Source organism: Mixophyes fleayi, chromosome 6, assembly GCF_038048845.1.
Source record: "Mixophyes fleayi isolate aMixFle1 chromosome 6, aMixFle1.hap1, whole genome shotgun sequence".
Taxonomy (NCBI): domain Eukaryota; kingdom Metazoa; phylum Chordata; class Amphibia; order Anura; family Limnodynastidae; genus Mixophyes; species Mixophyes fleayi.
The window spans coordinates 143,073,443-143,097,227 of NC_134407.1; the positions used below are offsets into that span (position 1 = coordinate 143,073,443).

General features: G+C 40.0%; 1 protein-coding gene across 1 annotated transcript in view; it reads left to right on the forward strand.

Annotated features, from left to right (window-relative positions):
* Positions 1–23,785, forward strand: part of OPRL1 (opioid related nociceptin receptor 1) — a 113,249-nt gene that overhangs the window by 85,760 nt on the left and 3,704 nt on the right. The window contains exon 3 of the mRNA XM_075176673.1: positions 13,731–14,086. Within this exon, the coding sequence (XP_075032774.1) occupies positions 13,731–14,086 (356 nt within the window). The remainder of the gene's footprint in view (positions 1–13,730; positions 14,087–23,785) is intronic.

A 23,785-nucleotide genomic window follows, 5' to 3' on the forward strand; every position in this document is an offset into this window, starting at 1 on the left:
ATTGTACCTTCATTCCTGTGACTATAATTCTCCTTTTACTCTCTGGCAACATGTGATAAGGGCTTCATAGCTAAATTGTATCACTAGGACCCCTCTACCCATTGTACATACTTGGTCCTAGATGCTCTTCAAGAAGTCTGTCAGTGATCATTGCCTACCACTTTTTACCACTTAAACATTGTAAGTACACAACAACACTTTTATGTACGGTAGTTTTACGAGAAGTCACCATCTGCTTCACATCTCCTTGGTAGCCCCTGATGATCATTGGGTCCCTCTTTCTGTACAGTGCTAAGGAAATGTTAACGCAACTTAAAGCTACAATACCACCTAGGAAAATATGTTCATAGGTGGCCCCTTGTCCTAGTTGAGACTTGGGGTCTGCTCCATGTAGTCGTTTTTACGACGCTCCTCTGTTTCTCTGATAGCCCTGAATGAAAACTGGAATAGGGGATAGTGGCTGTCAGGACCGATCAAAAGGCGCAATGAAGTGATTGCGTTATGTACACCACTATTATGTGGGTGATCTTTATGTGCCTGTTCTGTATACAGAATTGATAATGCTGTAAGAATAACGGCTTCATGTAGTGAATCCTTGACTCCAGCTAGGGAAGGGGGGCACCTTAGGAAAAATGTTTCCTAGGTGGTAACACAGCTTTAAATAGACAATAATATTTTACTATATAATTCACACATGTGGAATAAAGCTTTATCTAACACCTGCTTTACATATCTACACTTCACACACAGTGCAGTGCTTGAATATTACCTATATTGTCCTATAATAACACATTATTTACACATTTCAATTCTTCAATAATATATTCACAGAGTCAGTTTTGTTATTTATTTAGGTAAATTATCTGACAGTCAATCATCACCATTTATACCTCATTATCTGTGTTACTGCTCGCTTTATCTCATGATTCTTTGAAAGCAGGCCTAGGAGACTAACTGAAGATGAGCAACTTGTATCATGTTGCTGGAAGGTGCATTACCTAGTTCTACACCATCACACCAAGTGCCATGTCCGCAGCAGGCCAACTACTAGCACAGTACTGCCTACTATCCTTATCATTTACAATAAAACACACACTTTATTCCCAATACACTACATACAGTCTTTCCTTACCATTTATGTGGTATAAGAAATAAAAGTGTGTTGTTGTTGATTTTTATCCAGTGATGTACAGCTCAGGATAGCATGCATTGTAAGGCATAGCTGCATACTCTCAAATGACCAACAGAGACATGTCAAATTTTTATAAACAGTCAGACTTAGCTTGCATTCATGGACATAGGCACAGCCACAGCAGGTTTATGGAAACATTAGCAAACATGGGCTGTCCGATAATATATGCTATTGGAATGATTATGATTTTGCTCATTCACTATTGATTTTAGAAAGAAATATTAATTAATTCAATGTTACTTTCAGCCATGTCGCCTTCCCTGTTTAGGCTGGTATAATAGCCTCATCAAAGCTCCTGTCAGGTGTTTCAACATACATTATGAAGCTCATTATAAATCTTTATATTATTATTTTTGGCTCTTTATGTAATCCTTTCAGTAACCACTCCATATACACAGTGAACCTTACATATGTAGAGCACTGGTTGTAAATCTCCTTGGTTTGCCTAGATTGTCTAGCCAGCCCAACTTAAGGTGTAAAATTTAAGTGCTTTTGCAGAGTGGAAAATGACTGTGTGCCTTTTCCACCCTTTTATGTCATTTCAATAATTGCGCACCACAAAATTAAACATCATTTTTTTCACTGCTCTGCAAAACTAGGCTGACAGATGTGCCCAGAGGTGGATCTGAACTTTTCTCTTAGGGGGTGGTTTATCGATTTATCCCGACTCCTTCCCCTATCCAATTTCAACTCCTCCTCCTCTCCAGTCCTAACTCCTATAGACTCTGTGCCCTACAACATTATGTATTTCACAAATTAATGTGTTTTAGGATTCAAGTCGGTCAGGTTTGTTCTTTGCTTTATTTTATGTAACAGACTAAAGCCATAAAATCACAACAATAAGAGCAACAAATAACAGATATGTCTGCCCCATGATCACACTGCTGCCCCCTTCATCACACTTCTTCCCTTCATCACACTGTTCCTCCTTCATCACACTGCTCCCCTTCATCACACTGTTCTCCCTTCATCACACTGGGCCCCTTCATCACTCTGTTCTCCCTTCATCACACTGTTCTCCCTTCATCACACTGGGCCCCTTCATCACACTGTTCTCCCTTCATCACACTGTTCTCCCTTCATCACACTGGGCCCCTTCATCACACTGCTTCCTTTCATCACACTGCTCCCCTTCATCAAACAGTTTTTCTTCATCACACTGCTTCTCCTTCATAACACAGTGACCCTTATCACACTGTCCCCCTCATTACACTGTGCCCCTCATTACACTGTGTCCCTTATTTCACTGTGCCAATTATCTCACTGTGCTCCTTATCACACCATTCTATTCTACTTACTTCCCTATGATCTTCTTTTCTGTCAGCTGCTCCTCTCAACGCAGCTCCTCACTGACAGCGTTGGAACGTATTAATGATGTCACGAGTGACAGTCAGGGAGTAGGGAGAAGAGTGCATGGATTGAGGCACTATGTCATTGTACTGCAGGCAGCGTGGCAGTGTGCTGGGGGGGAGATCAGCCCCTATATGTGCCTACATTGTACTTAGCAAGGAACCACCTAGCTCCTCCCATCTCCTCTTATTGGCCGTTGCAAACTTCTGCTCCTCTGCTTTAGCAGAAATCTAGGCCTTAAAGGGACACCACAAAAATGTTCTGTGGTTAATTATGCTGGATATATTTTTATATTATCTCTCTGTGTAGGCTTTGAGCTTACTCAGTGTGTTGTGTTTGCTACTTATTTGCTTGTTCTGACATTTTAGAAAGTCTCCATACCTGGCCATGCCATCTGCGACATTATATCCCACCCGTTATAATGTCATACATATCCCTTCCCATTAGACCACACCCCAAGCTATTATTGTGAAATGATTATTACTTCATAATTACATTGAGAAGAGAGGTCTGGGAGGAGATAAACGGATTCTGAGGGAAGAGAAAGCAAATAATCAAACTATACTAATAGAAAGCTCTGCAATTACTGTATTACAATTACGGTTGCAATTACAAACACCATCATAGAGACTAGGAAAAGTCCTATTACATGTATTTTTTGATACAATAATCTCTTAAATTTTACATTCAACAAATACAAAGGGGAAATATTGGGTTAGAGTCCCTTTAAATATACTCCAAGCTTAAATGCATGAAGATTAGTGACTAGTTTTCATTTAGTAAGGAGGGGGTTGCTTTTTTCCGCTGGTAGAAGATGTATTGACTTGACAGGGAGAAAGAACACATCCATTACTTGCAGTACGAGGCTGCCAATCTGTTAGTACGTTACGTTATACCTTAACTCACATAATAATTCAGCACCCATCCGTGCAAGGATAGTTTTTTTATTGGGTGACTACCTGGAGATAAGGGGGGAGGGGGAGGGAGTGAAATGCAGCCTTGGGTTTCTGGTAAATAAGTTTGTTTGATTTAAAATGTATGGTTTAATATAGACCAAACTCCTCACATAACTCAGGTTTCCTCTCTTGCTCTATTCCACTTCTTATTGTACTTCTTTCCTTCACTATATATCTCTATTCCTATAATCTGCAATCTAACACATGCTGTCTTCCATCACACAAGACTGAGGCTAAGGAAAATGGATTAGCTCCAGACATTAATCTTAAGAGAGGCTTCTGGTTTAAGATACATTTAATTATTCTGTTTGATAATTAATTATTTTTTTTGTGTTTTCTTGTAATATTCTTAAAGGTGTTGTCTACTCAGATAAAAAAAATCCCCAATTGATAACAAGATAATCTGCAAACATTGTTAGTTATTTTTCTGTTCCCTAAGGGTGATGTCGTTTACTTTGAGTAATTGCTCCAATGTGACAGGGGAAGAGAGTTCAGCATCCAATTTGGGCATTATGAATGCTAGCACTTTTTTAGCTGGAAAAGAACTAACAATGAAAACACCCATTTGACTCCAGCGTTACTCACATTGTTAAATCTACATTACTTTTATTCATACCTCTCCAACTGTCCAGTTTAGGCAAGACTTTGTCCCTATTCAGGGACAGTTGGGAGAAATATCCCTCTGATAGATGCCCCTTCATAGACCGGAAAGTAGGCATGTTACTTAAATAATCAGAGTAACTTTGCTTGTCACTCACTTATATTTAAAAGGGAACTTAACACAATAGAAAATTAATATGCCCAATTGATTGCTATTATTATTCTTTACTTAAAGAGCGCAGTGCATTACAGAGGGCAAATAGCAAAACAGTACATGGTATTAACGGACAATACAAACAAAAAACAATATAAATTACAACACAGCTAAGAATAGCCGTTCTGGGCAATGGGGTACAAGGGGTATATTCCGTGCAAGCTGAAAACTGTGCTCTTGAGCATGGGAGCAACTAACAGGATGAGAGCCACTGATTGAGATGTAAAGACAATGGAGAAATGGAGTCTCTGGGCAGAGAGTCCAGGGAGGAGAAGCAGAACATAGCTGGTGAACAGAAGGCATAGGTAATGAAAAAGGTGGAACAGGAGGGAGGGGGACCCTGCTTGTGAAAGCTTAGAATTTAAAGGGGAACGGGCAGACAAACTGGTGGCTCATGGGGGTGAATCAGTGTAAGGGGATCTAGAAATCAGAAGTGTGGGGATGAAACACAAGCAGGTGAAATAGAAAGAATGAAAGAGGGTGAGAAATACTTCATGGGGAAGATGTTATACAGTGAAGTGTTAGGCTTTAATGAACATATGTGTTTTCAAGGAGCATTGCAGGCTCCAGGACAGTCTATTAGAAAGAGGAAGATTGTCTCAGAGGTGGAGGCAGCATGGGAGAAATCTTGGATGCAAGATTCAGACGTGGTTACCAGAGGGGAGGTAAGGGGACGGTCACTGGCTGTCAGAGAGGACAGGAGGGCGTATGCATGGAGATGAGGTTTGAGATCTAAGGAGCAGTGGAGTTGGAGAGGGCATTTTACACAAGGGGTTTGAAGATTGTTCTGTAGGGCCACTGAGGGGTGCCAGAAGTTGAGCGGCAAGAGAGGAAGATAAGTCTTCTTGTTGCGTTACGTATAGATTGAAGGGGAGTGAGATGGGAGCGAGGGATGTCAATAAGGAGAAAGTTGCAGTATTTGAGGCGAGAAATGATCAGTGAATGGATGAGAGTTTTGGTTGCATCGTAGGAGAGGAAGGGTCTGATACGACGAGTGATGTTGCTGAGTTCCTCTTTTGATCGGAACTGATTAAGAGATGTTTCCGGTGCAACTCAGGTTCTTTCAGGTTGCTAGGAGTTCAAGATACGTGACTACAAAGTTCAAATATCAATCTTTTATTGCAAACAAGTTAAAAAGATAATAATAATAAGGTACTTAGCGTCCGATGGTTTTCTTTTAGCAATATTTTCAATCACCAATTATCCAGGACTCCGTTCTCCACTCGAGCTGGATAGAAAAATGACTGGCACCACTACAGATGGTCCAGGATGAAGCACCTTGTGTCGCAGCAAATCAGCTTTTATAGAAAGGAAACTAAGGGTGCTGGATATCATGTAAGGTATAAACATAATTGAAAACTTCTTATTGGTACAGCTACGAGTATTAAACCGTTTAACTTATTCTATACAGTTGCAATATCAGTGAAGTTATACGGGACTTTCCAATACATGCGCAGTTAGCACTGGGACAACGCCTAGCTGATATATATATATATATATATATATATATATATATATATATATATATATATATATATATATATATATATATATATATGTGTGTGTATAGACATATCCTGGCCTTGCCTTGATTTCTTCAGTGTTTCATAATACACACAATGAAAATTCAAGAACAATAAAATGGAGTTCAGCGGCCATTTTGCTTCGCCTGTTACAAGAGATTATTTGCAAATTATTGTTAATATCTTCTCTGCTGCATTATGGTGGTAAATAAGCAAATATTGAAATTGTTTCTAATCTACTTGTGCGCTGGGTAATAATTGTTTTTCATTTAGTACAATAAGTAATTTTTCTTACTTTGTTGAAACAATGTTGCTGTAAATCAATTATCCCTTAGTAATTCAGAGAGGCCAATGCAGAAAAGTGAATACATATATTTGCAGATCATCTTATTATCAATAATCAATAGAAAACCACCAATTGCTATGATTTATTATTAAAATATTGCCAAAGCAGCTGAGTGTTACTCACCTGCCTCAGCGATACTGGCCCAGGCCAGTAAGACTTTAACTTGTTGTTGGGTCAGTCACAAAGAGATGTTCATGCATGACCCAGCAAGACGGTTCACACATTTGAAGTAGAATTTAAAGTACAAGAGTGGGCATTCAATTCTGTTTAGTGAACAAACAAAAAATAGCAGGAAGAGGTAAATGTGTGGGAGATTGAATGTGTGTTTGTGTGTATGAAAGAGAGTGTGAGCCAGTGTGTGTTAAAAATGTGTGAGTCTGCTTGTATATGAGAAAGGGAGTTTGAGCCAGATCTATTGATTATGTGACTTTAATAAGTATATTTTGTATGTGAGTAGATGCCCTATTTTTCAGGTCTATTCTAATTCTTTGGTTTGTTTTTTTTTTGCTTTTTGCTTAATATATATACACATATACACACACACACAACAGAATTAAAAATGAGACACAAGAGAGTTTTAGTGGAAAGGAGCCCCCACAAATTGCTTGCCATGGGGCCCACACAACTTTGATCCGACCCTGCTGGTAGTGACCACTTGATTTATAGGGCTAAGCCCTATCCCAGGTGAGACCTTAAAGCATACTTGCCACCTGTTGAAAAATCATTTCAGGGAGATTTCTCACGTAAAACCTAAGCAGTGTGCCGTTGAAGGGGGCGTGTCGTGCTCTGCCAAAGGGGTGTGTCTAGATACACCCATTGACATACCTAGTGCCACCCAGGGACGTGTTCAGAACCACTAGGTGAAACCTATAGTACTGTTCCCAGTATGTCAGAGGGAGTTTATGTATATGTGGCAGGTCACCAGAGGCTGTAATTGACCCTAAATTATTGAACTATCAAAATTCTGTATTAAATTTCTATTAAATTTTAACAAATACATTTTGCACTTCTAATAAATTATTTAAATAAATATATAAATGTACATATACACAAATTTACTTACTGGTAATAAAAGCCTTGTACTGTATTTCTATTTTTCTTACGTTGAACTCAGGAAGACTTTCAAATAAAAAAATAATTTCTGGTAGGACTGATAGATCATTTAACATCACCAGCTAATAATAATTATTCATACAAACTCCTAGGAATTCTTATGCTGCTCACTCTTTCCCCTTACTCTCCCTTTACTTCTCCACCTCTGTTCACTTTAATTCTTACTATTACCCCCTCTGTTGTCCCATTTATTATTCCTTTATTTTATTTTTTTACATTTATTTTTATTTGAATTTAAACAAAGTTGGGACGGTTCCGATAAGAGAATAGGAGAAAGGGAGGTAGGGGTACATGTATTGTTTTAACAGGTAAACTTCATATTACAGGTGGATACATATTACTCCTTTAATTCCTCTTATTATCCTTCTGATCCTTCTTTACAGATTCCTCTTAAGCTCTCATTATATCGCCTCACTTTCAGTTCCCCACTTATGTCTGCCTCCAACTGTGCTTTCTATTTATATTTCTATTTACCCTCTATTGCTTGTTTTAACTTCCCCCTTGTTTCCCCATCCACTGCTTCTACTCCTCACTATTCCCCTGTTCTGTCTCTTCTCTCTCCGTTATCTCTGGTTACATTGCTGAGTCTTATCAGCTCTTCTTCTGTCTGCGACGATCTTCAGTGTAGTTCTCCTGTCAGCCAATCACACAGTCTCTAAGGGTCATGTGTGTGGGGCGGGGCCATGTCTCTGCAGAGTCTGACACACTGAGGCAGGCTGCTTAGGGATTGCTGCCTATCATCATCGCGCTGGAGGGGGCGGAGCTGCCACCCTCTTTTGATCCAGGCCAGAGTTCGGGAGCTTAGGAGACTCTCCCGGGAGTCCGGGAGACTGCCTGCTATTTCAGGAGTCTCCCAGACATTCAGGGAGAGTCGGCAAGTATGCCTTAAAGTTATAATACCTAAAATATAAAGTACAGATAGAAGTTGAAATGCTTGACATTGTTTGTTTTTCTAAACTTTTACATATGTTTTTATGCATTTCATTAAAAGATAATTTACATAAATACTATAATATATATACTGTATATATTTCTATTTTAGGTTTAGTGGCCTTTAATATACTAATTGCCATATTCCCCTAATTGGCACTTGCTAAGGATCCTTTCATTTCTCAGTGTCAGGAATTCAGTGTTCTCCCTATATGTGTTTAGTCTCTGTGTTATATTCTATGCTGTGAAGGTGAGCAGGAAAGCTCAATGTGTAGCTCATATGCTAGCTACATATTCTCTACACCAACCCTCATTTCCATCTCATTTCAATAATTCACAGCCCTAGGGCTGAAACAACTCGAGGGAAATCAGGGAATGCCTGCATCTACTCACCAGGAGACATCCAGTTTAAGCTGTTACCATCCAGCCACTGGTATAATGAACTCACTGAGTCATGAGCTGGTCTTGTATACCATGGTCTTGTAGCATTGCTATCAGTGAAGATATATTTAAACATTTACAAGTAGTCTTGTAAGGTCTAGACCATTAACCAATTTAATGTGGTCTAGTTGTTTTAGAATTTTATGTCTGAAAACCGGCAGATAAGAGAAATGGTGGGATATTTTTTATTTTATGTTTTAGCAATGATCTTTTGGGGATATGCAGCATAAAAGCATGATTTAGAAATGGACTGTAAGTGTAATCATGACTTGTTGCACTGCAAGCATTCAAGTATAGACTTACATTTCCGGCCTCCTGTGCCTGTAGAGGCAGATTGTATGATGCGGCCCGATGAGGATAACAGTGCAGGGGAGGGCTGGCAAATTTTAGCCGGAGGGGGGGTGGGGGGGGGCCAAGACTCAACTCAACAGCCTATTAGAAACATTTTTAAGGTAATAAAACACAGATGGCCCAGTGACCCAGGCCAAGTAGTCCACTATTGGACGGGTAGATGGCCACCACCCCAGCCCAGCCTGCCCCTGTAACAGAGTCAGCATGAGTGAATAGACATGTTATTAAAACTATGCATTTTCGTTCTATATGAACTTTTTCAAATCATACGCTGTGTTTTTGCTATATGGAGATTTCTGTGTATTATGAGCTAAGGTGGAGATCTTATATGTATTCGTCTATATGTATAGTACACTTTTTATGATTCTTTACTTTATGAATGAAAATTAGGCATGTTTATACTTAAATCATTTGCAGCTTCTTCTTTCTGCCATCTGTGTTTGGTTGGATTTTAAAAGGCTTAATAGAGTGCTGTTTTGTATTCGTTTTGTAGTTATTTAGTATTGAAGAGACACTTTGGCAGTCTTGTAATTTACAGCAACCTAAGACTATTCATTTTTATATGTAATTAATAGAGGAATTTTGTTCCAACTTTGTATTTTTAGTTTATACCTTATTTAGATTTGTGTTTTTCCTTTTTTTTATGTTTTTAAAACTTGGTTGGCTGTCCAAGGTGTCCAGATGTAGAGTGCACTTTGCCTCTTTATTCTTCAAATACTTTCTGGACATATTACCCAATAACCTGATCATACTTCTTATCCCTGCAAATAACATATCCCTCCAGAACCCTGCTAGCAGTTCCTAAATGCAATAAGGAATTTAGATACTCTGTCTTTTCTCACTGAGCTCCCTATTTCTGGAATAACCGTAAAACGATCTAAGATCTTTTAAAACCACTGTCATTCTGCTCTATAACTATGTTTGCATTTGTAATGCTTAATGTCTTCTGTCTGTAACCAGGTCACAAATGTATTTGATGTTGCCAAGACATACTTGAAAATGAGAGGTGACCCACAATGTATTTTTCCCAGTACAATACTTTATACATAAATAGTAATAATTTCCATTAAGCAGAACTTGAGTGCTACAGCACAATTGTACATATTTGCACTGATGTACATGATCTTTGTGGTTTAAAAGGTGTAACTGAAATATATACGTGTGTGTGTGTGTGTGTGTGTGTGTGTGTGTGTTAGGGAATTTAGAATGAGGCAGGGACTGACTCTATATTATCTGTACAGTGCTGTATAATATGATTGACAATATAGAAATATATCATGATAGTAATATTTCCTGATAGTAAAGGAACATTAGCTCAGCCTTTATCTCAAGTACAAATAATGTTATTTCATTTTTATAAATATATTTCTTTGTCCATATTTCTGTTGTCTTTTCATTATTTGCATCTATAGGAAACAATAAACGTGGCTGAAATTTATTTAGAGCTTCTGGCAGAGTTCCCATTTTCTTAATTCCCTAGCACATTGGGACATGAGCCATGCCATAACATACCTCCCTAATGAAAAATCCACATTAGCCACACACCTGACCTACACAAACCATACCCAGATTTGCCCATATCCAAAGAAACCATGCCCAGATCTGTAAGAGACCTCTGTTATGGTGTAACCTGCCTGAAAAAAGTGCAGACTCATTTTCGCATGCAACATGATTTTTTGTGTGTAAACTGAGTTAACAGATTAAGTAAAAGAACTCACAATTCCAGAGTGTTACTCATGTAAGCCTCGATGCGTTGTAAATGTACCACATTTATTACGTACCTATCAGTTCCCGGCTTGGCACTGGAGGAAAAATGCTCTGCAGCTGGTATCTTCCCAGTTTAAAACTGGTGTCTTCAGCCCAAGTTCAACACTTGAGAGACGCCACAGGATTACTTTGGTAAACAGGCAGATTAAAATGAAATTCCATGGTTCACGTGACTTTTATTCACAAGTTCCCAGCACTAAAGACTGAAGTGTTCATACCTATGGCAGGCAACTTGATGTTTTTCAGGGGTCTCACAATTGGACCTTGGAAACAAAACAATGCAGTTCATTATCTATGCAGTAAAACATAATATAACATTATGAGGTGATGAAGATGATGAAGAGTTGACATGATGAAGAGTTGACAGAACCCAAACAAAAGTTCATCCTAACCAGGAGGAAACCAAATTCCAAGGTTTCTCCTAGGATGGTAGTGATAGGGGGCAGATCAGCGTAGGCTCATGGTTAATAGTTGAACATAGTTTGACCTTCATCTTTTTTTTTTTTGCTTAGGAGTTGGTATTGAAGTATGTTAAACTCAGCTTGCAAGTTGCTACATGCATACTCTAGAGATGTGCAGCTTATCATTTTTGTCCTCTCTGTTGCCTACTATACCATTGTCCACTCCTTCCTTTTGCAAACGCTCCAATCTATATGCCTCTGTAACACTGTCCTCTCCTGGTTTTACTCTTATCTCAACAAACACACCCTTTCAGTCGACTCCAGTTCCCCTCTTCCGTTACCTGTCGGAGTTCCCAAGGATCCATTCTTGGCCCCTGCTCTTCTCCATCTACAACTCCTCCCTTGGTGTCTTCATCAGCTCCTTTGGCCTCCAGTACAAACTGTATGCTGATGACACCCAAATCTATCTCCGCTTCCCTTTCAAGTCTCCTGCTGTCACTCAGCCATTTCATCTTGAATGTCAAAGCACATTCTTAAACTCAATATTCCCAAAACTGAAATAATCATCATCCCCCCTCCAGGGCTCCCTCATTCCCCTGTCTCTCTTTTTCTGTTGATAACATCACCCTTGTTTCTGTCCCTCAAATCCGCTATCTAGGGGTCACCCTCAACTCCTCCCTCTCCTTCAAATCTCTTATTCAGTCTCTCTCCAAATCCTTCCACCTCCACCTCCGAAATATATACAAGATTTGGCCCTTTTTCACCATGGAAGCCACCAAAACTTTTATTCCCTACCTTGTAATCTCTCGCCTTGATTATTATCCTCCTTCTCTCTGGCCTACCTGACTCCTGCCTTGCCCCTCTTACATCTATCCTTAATGGTACTGCCTGCTTTATTTTTCTCTACTGACGATCTTTCTCGATCTCTGCTGTTCCTCTGCCCACTAACACCGTCTCACCATCTCACTGATTACCTCTTCCCACTCCCGCCTCCAGGACTTTACCCAGGCTGCTCAACGCCTGTGGAATGATCTCCCGCACCCTATCAGGTTGTCCTCTACTTCAAGTGTGACCTTAAAACTCATTTCTTTATTCAAGCCTATCAGCCTTCCTCCTAACTCTTTTGTCTTGGCTATCACCTCCACTCCCCCAAACTATGCTCTATTTGCGTCTTCCCCTTCCCTTTAAGATGTAAGATCTCACATGCAGGGACCTCTTTCTTTGTGTTCTCCATCTACAATTCAATCACCCTCTGTACTTCTTGGCTTGCTTCCCTAGCCCTGTTTTCTTGAACTTCTACTTCACATTGAACATTACCATTCCTCTCACTCACTGCCCAGTAAATAATTTGATCTACTTTACCAAGTTATCTGTGTTTTAGTTATTTAATCAGTATGTCTGATCTTTGTATTATTTTTTTTTCATTTATTATGTATTATGTATTGTGTTATGGATCATGCTGCCTGCTTATTGTGCATTACTGTATATGACATGTACGGTGCTGCAGAACCGTTGTGATGCCTTATAAATAAAAGTTAATAATGTTAATAATAATAATCATTGTATTATCTGCAAACAGATTAATTTTTGCCTCATTGATGGCCAAGACTATATTGTTGATATAAAATCAAATAAGAGTGGCCCCAGGATGGCTCCCTGTGAAATGCCTCATTTTAACAGATTTGAGGGACAAAATTCACCTTGAGATTTGACCTGTTGGCATCTGATTAGAATAGTAGTTGTGGAATCAATGCATGGAGGTACAATGTAGACCAATAGCTTTTAATTAATTGTAATTAATTCCACTTTAAGTTTAGTAAAATACAAGAAGGGCACATCTGTCATATTGGGTTTACAATTTTTGCTAACAATATACATACTTTTGTCGCCCTCTTTCATTACCCTCTCCCCTGGGATGCTGTCCACTTTCATTCATTACTCTCCCCTCTCTCCTGGCACCTGGTCCCATAGGATCCTCTGCACCTGCACCTTCTCCTCTCTCCTAGCACCATCCACCATGTCCCTAGATACCCTGCCCTCTCCCCTCTACCCTGTCATCCTATCCCATGCCCTTTTGTACTTCTTGTGTCCTCAAACCCTCTCCTTAGCCCTTTTTTAAATTTTTTATAGTGTATCACAGAAAATCACAGATTTGTTTTTGCATATGAAAAAGCAAACAGGAATAATTAACACAGATTTCCCCAAAAGATAAACACCTGAAATCTAAAAATCCAAAAAACTTATGTTCTATACATTTAAGTGCCAGTACAGTTCCCCCCAATGCCCAAAATAAATATTCACTTTCAGAATCAGCATAAAATATAAGCTATTGTTTGAACAATATGCAGCTCAGTGTAAGGAAACCGGTGGCTTCTTTGGCATTATGGAACTAGTAGTACCAGTATGCCCTGTGAGCCAGGGGACTTGTATTTCTATTACACATGCCTAACTATTGGCTAGCCTCTCCTGTTCTTATACTTATGATGATGTTTTAATATGTTGTGTCTAGCACCTCTCTTTTTAACTCTTCTTGTGGTTTATTCCAGGTACACCAAGATGAAAACTGCCACCAACATCTATATCTTTAACTTGGCCATGGCCGACGCCTTGGTGCTGATAACCCTACCGTTCCAGGGCACAGATATTATAATGGGGATATGGCCCTTTGGAAACATACTCTGTAAAATTGCCATATCTATTGATTACTACAATATGTTCACTAGCACCTTCACACTGACTATGATGAGTGTGGACCGGTACATCGCCATCTGTCACCCAGTGAAGGCACTTGACATCCGCACTCCACACAAGGCCAAAGTGATCAATGTCTGTATCTGGATTCTTGCCTCCTTTATTGGAATCCCTGCCATGGTCATGGGGTCAGCGGAGATGGATAATGAAGGTCAGTGATCTCAAAGCTTCTTTATATATGTGTGCGCAGCACTCAACTGAAATAGGAAGCAGAGCTGTATCAACCATACAGGCAAATGAGGCACATGCCTAGGGAATCACTGGAGTTTATGTACTAAGGCAAATATGGAGGAATGAGTGTCAAATTTACACACATATACCTATTTGCCGTCTCTCTGTGTGTTTGTAATTCTGCCAACCAGGGGTATGTTCAGAGAGAGAGAGATGGGTGGAACTAGGGTGGAATGCATGGTAATGAGATGCATATTCGCCGCTGTCTCTTTCCACCTTGTTTCAAAATCCTCAATCGCTTCAGAGGTGGCGGGGTGAGTTCTGCTTTCTTTTTGAGCTGAGTTTTGTTGTATGTAATATATATGGGAACAAGAAATATGCACATTTTTTATAATTTTTTCTCTTCCTATTTCTTTAGGTTGTTGATCAGTTGTAGCTGCCTATTTGTCTATTAAAAACTAGGTATCTGGAGGTATTGAGCAAAGGCCCATACTGTGTACTCAATGTTGTTGACAACAACTAGAAGAAATGTAACATAGCAACTGGGTAATGGCAGCATTATGGGCCTGATGCTATGTTGGGTGCATGTTTGGCGTAATATAAGCTCAAAAAGGCACCTATAAAAATAGCATATTTATGCCCATATGCAGAATTGTAGACATTTAAATAAATATATATATATGTATACAAAACAAAAAGAAAGTTGTCAGCGCTTATCCTTTAAACTGCATATCTGTGTGTGTCTAGCAAAATGAAAACATGAGGTATTAGTTCATATTTTGATCAAAAGACTTAAGCCTGCATCCCAACGTCAAGGGCACCTCATTATATGCAGGTCCTACACTGACCTATATGCTTTAAACACTATTAAAATGCAGTTAAAATCAGATGCACTTACCTCCCAGGTATAGGGGTTTACATCTAGCAAAGGCTGGCTTGTGAGCCACACCCAAATGTGCCTTAAATAGGCTTGATGGAGAGCTGCTATGACAAAAAAGTAATATTTTGAAACAAAACCATAGAAAAATAAGCCCGCGCTCGGTATATTCCACATTATATATGGTACCAGCTGCTTGGCAATAAACCCGCGCTCGGTATATCCCTTATTGTATGTGGTACCAGCTGCGTGGCAATATAAATGCCCAAATGTGTATACAAAACAAAAAGAAAGTTGTCAGCGCTATTTTAGGTATAACTGGGATGATTGATATACTACATTTAACTTCTATAAATCCACAACAGCAACATAAATCACACTAATACCGCTTTCATACTGCCGCCCCGGCCAGTGCCGTAACTAGACATTTTAGTGCCCTGGGCGAGACAGGGCACCGGCGCCCCCCATCTAAGTGGGAGTGACATTTGCCAAGTGGGTGTGGCCAACCTAATGTGGAGGTGTGGGTAGCACTTTACTGAAAAAATTCTGTTACACATATTTGCAAATGCATGATATCTATCTATCTATCTATCTATCTATCTATCTATCTATCTATCTATCTATATATATATATATATATATATATACACACACACACAGAGAGATATCTATAACTCTATCTATATTTCTGCAGCATTTGGGTTATCATGCATTTGCAAATATGTGTAACCGAGAATTGTATGTGTATATATATATACATATACACACACACACACACACACACACACACACACACACAAAACCTATTAGACCTTGTCTCCATGTCATATATAAAATAATGTATTATATTAAAGATTTTGACTTACTGCTCCTCTTTTTTCGTGTGTTTTCAGAATCCAGGTTAGAGAACTGTGCAATATTTTGTTCTGCTTACCTCAATTAGAAAATGAGGAATATATTGTCTGTGTGTATGTATGTGCATATTGCAGAGTGGGAGTAAGCAGGTATTGAACACCTGTCAATGGTATTTACAGCAATGCTGAGTTTTATTAGTAGGGGGTGTGATGTGGTCATGAACTCTATTCTATGCATCTCTGGCCCCAATAAGTTTCTGTGGGGTCTGAAATTCCTATTTATGGCCATGAGTCCCATGAAGTGTATCAGGTTGCCTATCAATGTCATAGCACCTGCTACTATGGTAGTTACACCTTTGGCTATTCTGTCCTGAAGAAATATCAAGTGCAGGAGTGGGTGAGGGGGTCTGCTAAATTGTGTGGTCTGGTATGGAGAAGATTACAAGGGGAGAAGGAGGAAAAAATTGGAGGATGATACATTAAAACATATTTTTTTTTACTGTAATTCATCTAAAATTATAATAATATATAACATAAATATAGCAACTGTTAGAAAGTGACACTTAATGTTCATACAACTTTTTAGAATAGCCACTTATTCATTGGGGAGTACATATTTGTATTGATTACTAATTTTAATGAAAGATTCGTCATCTGCTAATATCAAGCACATAAGTGGTTAATATGAAAATCCTTTCAGTAATAAAATATACTAGTTGTACACAGTTGGATCGGACACTCAGTTCTTTTACAGTCAGCACTGTCAAAGGAAAACGATCAGAGGAGAGAAAGAAAAAGAAGACACATGCAGGGGTGTGTGAAAAGATACAATTTAAAGCCCCGCCTATCCAAACCATATAACTGGTGTGGAATCTACTGCTTAAAAGTGCAGACTTCAAGCAGCAGTCATAACAAATAAAGAAATTACTTTTTTCTAGCAGTGATGGTCAGCGGTGATCGGCGCTGTAGCTGATGCCGGGCTTCCTGCATTGGCATTTGGAACATGTGCGTTCCAAATACCGAACTTCCTGTCAATGGAACGCACATGCGTTCCATTGACAGGAAGAGGTTGTTTCTCGTGGGGAAGCTCAAGCCGGCAGGCAGATGGATGCAGAGCTGAGTGCAGTGATTGAGCCTGGGTAGGTAGCGGGCGGCTGATGCGCCCCCTTGGGCTTGCGCCCTGGGCGACGGCACCGCCCGCACCTCCCTAGTTACGGCTTTGGCCCCGGCAATATCCCGGGTTGTTCAAGCCGGGTTTTTGCCGGGACTCGGAGCGTCCCAGCTCAGAAACACCATTCATAATGCACCTCGGACCCGGGAATTTCCCGGGTTGACACAATTCATACTGCACAAGTCTGTGCCCTGGCAATTTGTGGGAGTCATCACCAGAGCAGTTTTCATTGGCTGAAAAATTTCTCCATTTCTCCTAAACTCCATCTCGAATCTTCCACGGGCTCCCACCGATGACATCATCCTCCAGAGACAGGCAGACAGCCAATCAGCTTGTTTTCTGTGCAACCCGGGTTGAAAAACCCGGGTTGCACCATTCATAGTGCAGGCAACCTGGGCCCGACCTGGGAATTACCCCTCGATAAATCCCGGGTTGAAGACCCGGGTTTTTAGACCCGGGATTTTTGACTTGTACCATTCATACTGCACCAAGACCCGGGTCGTTTGAGCTTGCCCCGGCAAAAACCCGGGATTTTGGTGCAGTATGAATGGGGTATTAATGAGACATTAAAAAAATTGCGCATTTGCATTTTGATCCATTGTGAATGTCAAACTGGCAGATTACACCCCATTTGCCTGTAAGATATGTGGACCGTACAACAGAAAAAATATATTTTTTGAGGGCATCCAAAGGCGACCATTAGACTTGTCTCTGACATTTTGTGAGCTGAAGCAATATTTATGAGAATGCTGCCTATCCATTCACTAGCAACTAGCAACTTCACTGGCTCCTTTTACATTCTCAGCTCCCTTGTGATGTCACTGGCTCCTAGTGACTGATTCATCATCATCATCATCATTTATTTATATAGCGCCACTGATTCCGCAGCGCTGTACAGAGAACTCACTCACATCAGTCCCTGCCCCATTGGAGCTTACAGTCTAAGTTCCCTAACATACACACACACAGACAGAGACAGACTAGGATCAATTTTTGTTAGCAGCCAATTAACCTACCAGTATGTTTTTGGAGTGTGGGAGGAAACCAGAGCACCCGGAGGAAACCCACGCAAACACAGGAAGAACATACAAACTCCACACAGATAAGGCCATGGTTGGGAATTGAACTCATGACCTCAGTGCTAAGAAGGGGCAGAAGTGCTAACCACTACGCCACCGTGCTGCCGTAATGACTGATTGGCTGCTGTCATAAATTTTGGGTTCAGCTGGCAAAATGTCTGCCTCTTTTGTGCATAGACAACAGGTGCTCTTAAAAAAAAATCCTGTTTGAGGAGGGGAATCAGTCTTGACAAAGATGGGTTGTTTGTGACATTTTACTAGTAAGACATGACAGCAGTACAAATAGGTCTTTCCAGCAGTGAAATATTGTAACAATTAAGGCTTATTTGAAAAGAACCTTGAATGCTGCCAAGTTTATAATTATTCAGTGGTGGTGTAACTCATGACCTGGTTTTATGATTTTGCTGTAAAAAAAATTTCTCTCCAAATGACCCAATTTTATTCTCTACCGAGTTTACAATTAATGTGGCTGCGTACTGTCTAATGCGTGCACGCAGTGAACTGAGGAAGAGACATTAGGGATAGGAACAACTGAGACAACCGATTCTTTTATTAAGAAAATGATCCACTAGCTTTAACACTGTCCCATCTGTTCTTGTCATCGTAATATTACATAGCGTTCAGTACCATCTATAATTCATGTCCACTGCAAATTATGCAGGGTGTCTGCTTCTAGGCTAGATATAAGAATGCAAATGCAGACTGCTGCTTGTAATATGGGTTCAGTTGAATTGGAAATGTACAGTAGAATATAAAGCTCAGGAAGCTGTAGCAATGCATTATCAATCCTTCTTATGGGCAGTTTAGGATTCCTTGCTGAATGTGGGAAAGCCACCCCATGTTGTGCAGACATGCAAAATTGAGCTTATATGACTTATTTAAACTTATACACACTGTGCTTGCACTAGCAATTTACCATGCACATATCTGACATGTGCAGTCCATTGCAGTTCAAGAGGTAGGTCAGCGGCAGTCACGTGCAAGGTGAGTGCAGTAAAGGCGTGGAGACGGACTTTAGATACGCCCTTATAACTAAACCAGAAGGTTGGTTTTGAAAATGTTACTTACAAAGTGTAAATTGTACACCAGACAGGTACAAAGTATGCCTTGCAACTTGCCACAATACAGGACACAGCTATGCTCTATATTTAAGGTTGTATGTGCCAGATATGCAGATGCACCTGTTGCATATACATCCAACCAGTGGTTGAATTGGAAATTTAGAAGTGGCGGTATGGAATGGAATTTGATAATTTCGCAATAAAGGTAGTAGGAGTAGTAACGGTATGGCGTACCACCATATACCAGACCACTTCCACCACTGCATCCAACTCTGAATCATCCATTTTGTATTTAGGTGAGTTTAACGAGCTGGGGTGGAGAACGTAGAAAGCATATTTCTGGAATGTTCCCTTAGCAATAGTACCTTATATCCAATTATCTTCGGAGGTGGCGGACATTAGGACGCATTTTAAGTGGTATAGTGCATTATATTATGTGATTAAAATGTACAAATGTCACACAATGTAATACAGTTGTTACAGCTATTTATGTAATCTGGAATTAAAATAATATCTGTTTCCAGTGGGCGATTTTGGCCCGCGCCCATTCTAACCCGGTGTGGCTTCGGAGTGGATGTCTGCAGGGATCACGTGCTTTCATCACATAGTGAGCGATTTTGGCCCACGCCCATTCTCAGACATACACAAGAGACATCACATATCCAATTCAAGGTTCTACCGCTATCTCCAAATACGTCATTTCATCCGGTCCTCTCATTCATCCACTCTCTCCCGACGCCTTTCCCAGTTCGAACGTCACTGCATCTACAATGCCAATTATAAAGGAGCTATCTCTCTCCTCTACCACTCTGTCCTAGCCCCATCAAATTCCCACCAGCCCCCTTTTTAGTGGCCTAGGAAGCAGACCTGGGCACCCCCCTTAGCAATGACTAGTGGGACATAATTCACACCTGGAACTCCAAATTCTCCCATTAGAATAGTCATTAAAGAAAACTAGAAAATCCTCACTAGATGGTACCTGGTTCCTGCTCGCCTCCAAGCCATGTTCCCCAATACCTCTGATTCCTGCTGGTGGCAGTGTAGCCAATTGGGAGCTTTAATGCATATATAGTGGACGTGTCCGGCACTGACTTCCTATGGGCCTGACACGTTCACCAAATATATGGGCCTCATTATAGCTGTCACCGGGCTCACCCTTACTTTGACGCCTGCTCATTTATTTTTGTGTGCCCCCATTCCGCACATTGACAAGCCATGGATAAGCTTATCTTACACATTTCCTACATAGCAAAGTTTCAAATTGCTCGCAACTGGAAAAACAACAACCCCCCCTCCCATCTGGAGTTGGTCAACTGTATATAGTTTGTTTCCCGAATAGACTATATAACTAGTCTTCAGAACAACAAAGTGTCTTCCTTCCACAAAGTCTGTGAAGATTGGTATCCGCACTACACAACCCCACTGCCCGGCACACTCTAGACTCATATATTCTCATTCACTGCCCAAAACCTCCTTGCCACTCCCCCCCCCCCTTTATTTCCTTGTAACCACCAGTCCGTACCCTTGCCCTATGGAAGAGATGCACCGTGTTAGATACATGGCAATTACCTCACCCCGGCTCTTTCCTTTTTCAGACCATTGAATCAACACGATACACCACTTCTTGTGATGTGCCTGTTAGGCTGAGCCATCTTTTGTACGTGTATTTTGCATCTTGCCTATGTGTCTTTTGTAATGCCATGCTTATCTGTTTCATGTTAAACTTCAACATTCATAAATATATTTAAAACAATGTTTACAGGTGACTGTTAATTGAATTATCCTCTAATCATATCAAATGCAGCACTCCTTTTTTGATATATGGGACTTGTAGTTTCAAATTAGGATTCTTATTTGATTGGCTTTATGTCTCTTGCATAATCTTTATGAATTATTCTGCTTGTTTTATGTAGACTAATTGTCTATATTATGGTATCTGTCTTTTTGTTTATGTTATAGTGTTTTTATTAAAAGATTTGACTACCATTGTATGTATTTTATGTATAACAATATATATATTTTTTTTGTTTTGTTTTTTACTAAGGTTTGTGAATTAAGCCAATTCTATGGGGCATATTCAATTGTTGGCGAAAACGCCAAAAATCTTGCGGCGCGCACACTATTACCGTTATTATGGTAATAGTGCGCGTAAATACCGTTATTACGGTAGTTTTCTCGCTGGATTTCAGCTTGCAGCTCCCTGAGCCGGGTGCTGAAATCCAGCTTACTATTACCGTAATAACGGTAATAGTTTTAACACCGCGGGATACTCAAACAATTGAATATGCCCCTATAAGTAATTGAATTCCACCCTTTATCAAGTGTTTTTTAGGTATTTATTAAGTTTAAATTTTAGCACTGTCTTCCTGTCTCTTTTTTGTTGTTTTGCTTGGATGGAGGTGACAATATCCCTCATTAGACAGGTTGTTTTTTTTTTGAACTCACAAAGCCAAGTTGTATTTTTCTGTATTATTTTATTTTTTTATTTAATATTTAGCGCCTTTTTTCCTTTTAGGAAAGGGATTTGACTATGCGTTTAATGGACAAATAGACACGTTTGTGCAAAATGAAAAGCGCTCCATATCTGCATATTTTGCTGTAACTAAATTATTTGTTACATTTTGTGTCCCCTTATGCTTTTGGCCAGACCAGTGAAAACAAAGACATCAAGCCTTCAGCTGCTTTCTGTGGGGTTTTTACAACACAAATTAGTGTGTGTTGCTGCAGGAGGCTGAAACATAGGGGTGATAAATCACAGCAACTTGTCTGCTATTCTGCAGCCTGCACTGGGCTAGAGGTGGGGGAAAGAAGGACCTCTCTGGGGAAATAAGATCTTATTAAGTCAGCGTCATTGTGCAGCATTCTCCCTGCTGTGATCAACACAACACATACAGAGGACCTAGAGGAAGATGCCGATAAAATCCATTGCTCACTGCAGCTCGAAGAGAGAGCGGCACTTTTTTCAAGTAATTGCCCAGACAGATCATGCAAGCCTGCCCTGGCAAAATGTCCCCACGTGTTCTTATTACCAAGCCATTTCTGTGACAATTTTCTCCTGCTTCCTCAGCACTCAATTCATGCATTCTCCTGGGGTTTTACATTCTTCTGCTGGCGAGTATTATTAAAGTTATATTTCACAAGTGTTAGCCGTTTAGAGGAGAATGATTATATAGGTGAAGCTTAATTGCCTTAATTACCATAGAAGATGCATGACTGCAACTTATCTCAGAGAGGCCAAACTATCAAAGGAGATGTTGCTGGGTAAAACAAGTGTTGTTGCCACTGATAGGCCTTGCTTTCACTTAGTGGAACTGTTAAGGGATTTACCGCTGGTAGTAACGCCACCAGCAGTTAATATCATCGGCGACGAATGGGGGAGTCTATTTATCAAGTGGCACTAGAAGCTTAAACCAGGCTACTAGACCCTGGGCATGCTCAGTAGCAGGGCCGTAACTAGGGCTGGGCGATAGGGGCGACCGCCCAGGGTTCAAGGCTGAAGGGGGGCGCAGTTTATGAATGTTTTAGGTTAATTTGGTTAAAATTGAGGGCTAGGGGGGCAGCATTTTGCTTTCTTGCCCCAGGCGCTAAAATTTTAAGCTACAGCTCTGCATCAGTAGAGCAGAATAGCAGAATGCCAGATTAAGAAGTTTACGATCATTATTTATTAGTAACCTTTATTTATATAGTACCTGCATATTACACAGTGCTTAAATGGTAGTACCAGAAGTCTCTTCTACTTGTGAAGTGGCTTGTTTGCATTTTGACACTGAACAAAAAATATATAAGAGAGCAGACGATCTGGACACACAGTCTGGTATTAACAGTGTGCTTGGTCGGGGCTCCCAAACTGTTGTTCAACCTAGCTGCTCAGTCTCATTTTGTGGTCTCTTTATTAATATGTAATGATAAGAATTTGTAAACACGTATTGCTGCAATTAGTCAATAAAATATCACCGGAACAGCTGCTTCATGCTCCGCTATCTCAGCAATACTGGCCCAGAGCAGTAAGGGCTGACATGCCAAATCACCAGGCCAGTCTGAGGGGATATGCCCATGTGCGACCCGGCTAGCTGGTTCGCGCATGTGCAGAGGAACTGGAAGCCCCCAAAAAAACTTCACTGTAAATCAATAGAGTAAAATATGTAAAAAATAATGTCAAAAATTATTCACTATTTAAAACAAATGTTTTATTCAAATAACAAAACCGTTTTTTAATTAATTTTCTTCAGTTAGTGCCATCCAGAGAAGTATTGGAGAGGAACATATACATCTGTTTTTGTCCTATGATAAATATGCCCCTTTATTTTGATAAAATAGTTTTGTGTCACAGACACTGAGCTTTCTGCATTTGGCTCCCAGTATTGTACTGTGTCGTGTTGGCATTTGTAGATAGAGATTTATAAAAAAAAAACTATTTATTTAAGCAAGACATATTTGTGAAGGATATATATGTTCTCTCCCTCTCTCTATACTGTCATTCTCACTATTTATTCAGTTAGCTATTCACGTTTAATGTTTAATCCATTCAACCCTTAATGTACTGAATCCCCTCTGGAGGAATAAGATGGGGAAGGAATCACAGAGAGGAGGAATAAAAATAGGTCTAAGCTGTAATTTATTAAGTTAGTATGTTATGT